At 46.1% G+C, this 2917-nt stretch overlaps 1 protein-coding gene across 1 annotated transcript; it reads right to left on the bottom strand.

The window, feature by feature from the left end:
* Positions 1–2107: 2107 nt before the first annotated feature.
* On the bottom strand, positions 2108–2306 carry SARC_13545 (hypothetical protein; the record flags this gene model as incomplete). The annotated part of the gene is made up of 1 exon (XM_014292323.1): positions 2108–2306. A coding segment is annotated over one exon (199 nt), but the record flags the coding sequence as incomplete, so codon positions are not given.
* Positions 2307–2917: the final 611 nt, after the last annotated feature.

Raw genomic sequence — 2917 nt, 5'->3', positions numbered from 1 at the left:
ACATGTTCATCAGTGTACCCATGTGCAATACTGAAACATGTCCACAGAGGCGAGAGGCGTGAGACGTGAGCCGTAATCTCCCTCTGACAGTCAGCCAGGTGAAGTTCTAACCTACATGTGAGCTATGCCGCACAACTAAACTACGCCGCCAAGCTATCGTCGCGGAATCTCCGTCCCATCCAACGTCAACGGAAGCATGCCCCCAACCCACAATATCTTGTTGTGATATGTCGCACCCCGCGAAAACCGCAAGCAGTTGATTCTGTGCGTACAATACAAGTCACGTGACTGCTACAATGGAACCACTTTAAAAGAATCGTCACATGATCCCCCATACAAGTATAAGCATTTGAATGGAGCCGACGCAAAAGGAAGGTCTGGAGCAACGCTGTCTGCATCGCACCAAACTTTCCCATCAGCCCCAAACAGAACTCTTCGCATCCGCCTAAATCCCAGCAGATTGCGTACGTCGCAACCGATGACCAAACTGCTGAGGATAGTCAGGAGACACCTCCGTCAAAGGAGATCTACACAACAGTTAGGGCTCGTGAACCCCATACGGCTTGCACCTATCCGCCTTCTGCTTCACCGGAGGCGGCATGCCGATGCCTGGAACATGTGCCCTTAAGCTCATCGACCATATAAGGCCGAATGACCCATGGCGTAGCTTCAACCTTGTACCGTACAGGCGAAATCACTTCAACAATCTGAGCTCGCCATGCATAGCGTGTAGCCAGAGTATGCTGCTTCACACGCACCCTGTACCAAACCCGATCACCAACAACAAACACCAGTACATCCACACGATGCGAGTTAGCTGCCATACGCTGAGGCTCCGGCACCCGTCTGTCACGAACGACTGACACTGCATCTCGAGGCATGGGCTTCTGTACCACGCTCAGTCAGCAACAGCTCCAACACCCGATCGTGCAACTGATTACGCTGCTTGTAGGGTTCGTGCAAGAAGGTACGCCCCGTCATACGAAACTAAGGCGAGAACCCAGTAGCAGAGTGCACCGAAGCATTCTACGTCCGAACACCACCGTGAATTAAACGCACCCAAGGTCCTATCAACCCTACACAAGTCTCAGGCAGCGTATACATCCCACATACCTCGTGCATATATATATATATATATATAACAACAACACCCACGCACAAAAGACCACAGCACTCGTACCTAACCAGACTAAACACCCACCTGCCACAAACGTGTTTCGCCCGCGTTGTGTGTACGCATGTACCCCACTTGTCTTGCCAGAAGCACTGTGCCTCATATCTGCCTGCATGATCGTGTGCAGCCGTCCGTTGGCACCGACGTGATGGCCTGCCAAACTTCCAGACCGGCGGTATGTGGGTGCAACACGGCGTTGCACGTGCTCTGGATGCAGTGAATATATGGTAGTATATAGATCAATGTATGTACACTCTTTCGAATGAATGATGAAGTGTCTAAGTGCTCTGGATGCAGCGGATATATGGTAGTATATAGATCAATGTATGTACACTCTTTCGAATGCATGATGAAGTGTCTAATTGCTCTGGATGCAGCGGATATATGGTAGTATATAGATCAATGTATGTACACTCTTCGAATGCATGATGAAGTGTCTAAGTGCTCTGGATGCAGCGGATATATGGTAGTATATAGATCAATGTATGTACACTCTTTCGAATGAATGATGAAGTGTTTAAGTGCTCTGGATGCAGCGGATATATGGTGGTATATAGATCAATGTATGTACACTTTTTCGAATGCATGATAAAGTGTCTAAGTGCTCTGGATGCAGCGGATATATGGTAGTATATAGATCAATATATGTACGCTCTTTCGAATGAATGATGATGTCTGCGTGTGTGTACAATACAAAAAAAAAGTGATGATATATGAGTCCAATGCACATCCGAAAACAGGACTATTTTCAGAACACAGGTACATAAACACTCATGCATACGTATAAAGACATAGCACACATTCCTTCGTCCAACTGTGACTATTCCCCTACATGTCTTTAAAACTATTTGTGCTTGTGAAGCTCCATCATATCTATAGCTATGCATGTACATACTCATACACACGAACCTGAATACACGAACACGGATATACCCTCACCTTCCTCCTGTCCCTCTTCGAGTTCCATCGGAAGACTATTCGTGCGTGCAAAGCTTCTGCGAGCGATAATCTCATCCAGTTCTGGCACTTCGCTGAGTATAACACTCCCGATACTCGCCAACACACGCCCGTCCAGTTCACAGCTATCGGACTCGCTGAGGATTTCTTCTTCCCATAGCTTGAACGAAGCCATACTGGGGATGCCTGCATGAGGGAGTTACATGGGACAAAAATCCGGTCAATGAGAAGCTGTATGAGGTATGTTCGGATGAAGAAGGTGGATGGAAGTCCAGTGAATGAGACGCCATACTGGATATGCTGCATAAAGGTGAAGCATATGCGATAGATGACCAAAAAATCGTCGTAATAATGGAAACACATAGTAGGATTAGTTATGCCTGGATGATGGTCGTGTCATTCAAGGAATGAGAACCGCTCGATAGAACGGAACACGGAGTTAATTGGATATCCTTAAATGAGATAGTGGATGGAAAGCTAGACATAAACATGCAATAAACGACACATTTGTCGATAGGAAGATAACACAGTATGATTAGAACCTCCAGGATGAAGTAAGATGATCATTTAAAAGTGAGAGGTTTCGATTGAAAATACGAAAACGCCATAAAAGAAAACCTATCAATAGAAAGGTAACATATAGTACAGTAGGATGGGAATTGCTTGAGAACCCAATAAGTTCAAATGTATATATATATGTGTGTGTGTGTGTGTGTGTGTGTGTGTGTGTGTGTGTGTGTGTGTGTGTGTGTGTGTGTGTGTGTGTGTGTGTGTGTGTGTGTGTGT

The sequence above is a fragment of the Sphaeroforma arctica genome (assembly GCF_001186125.1).
Source record: "Sphaeroforma arctica JP610 unplaced genomic scaffold supercont1.3414, whole genome shotgun sequence".
NCBI classification, from domain to species: Eukaryota; class Ichthyosporea; order Ichthyophonida; genus Sphaeroforma; species Sphaeroforma arctica.
Note: the sequence above shows the minus strand (reverse complement) of the source record. Positions and strands in the feature narration are given on the sequence as shown.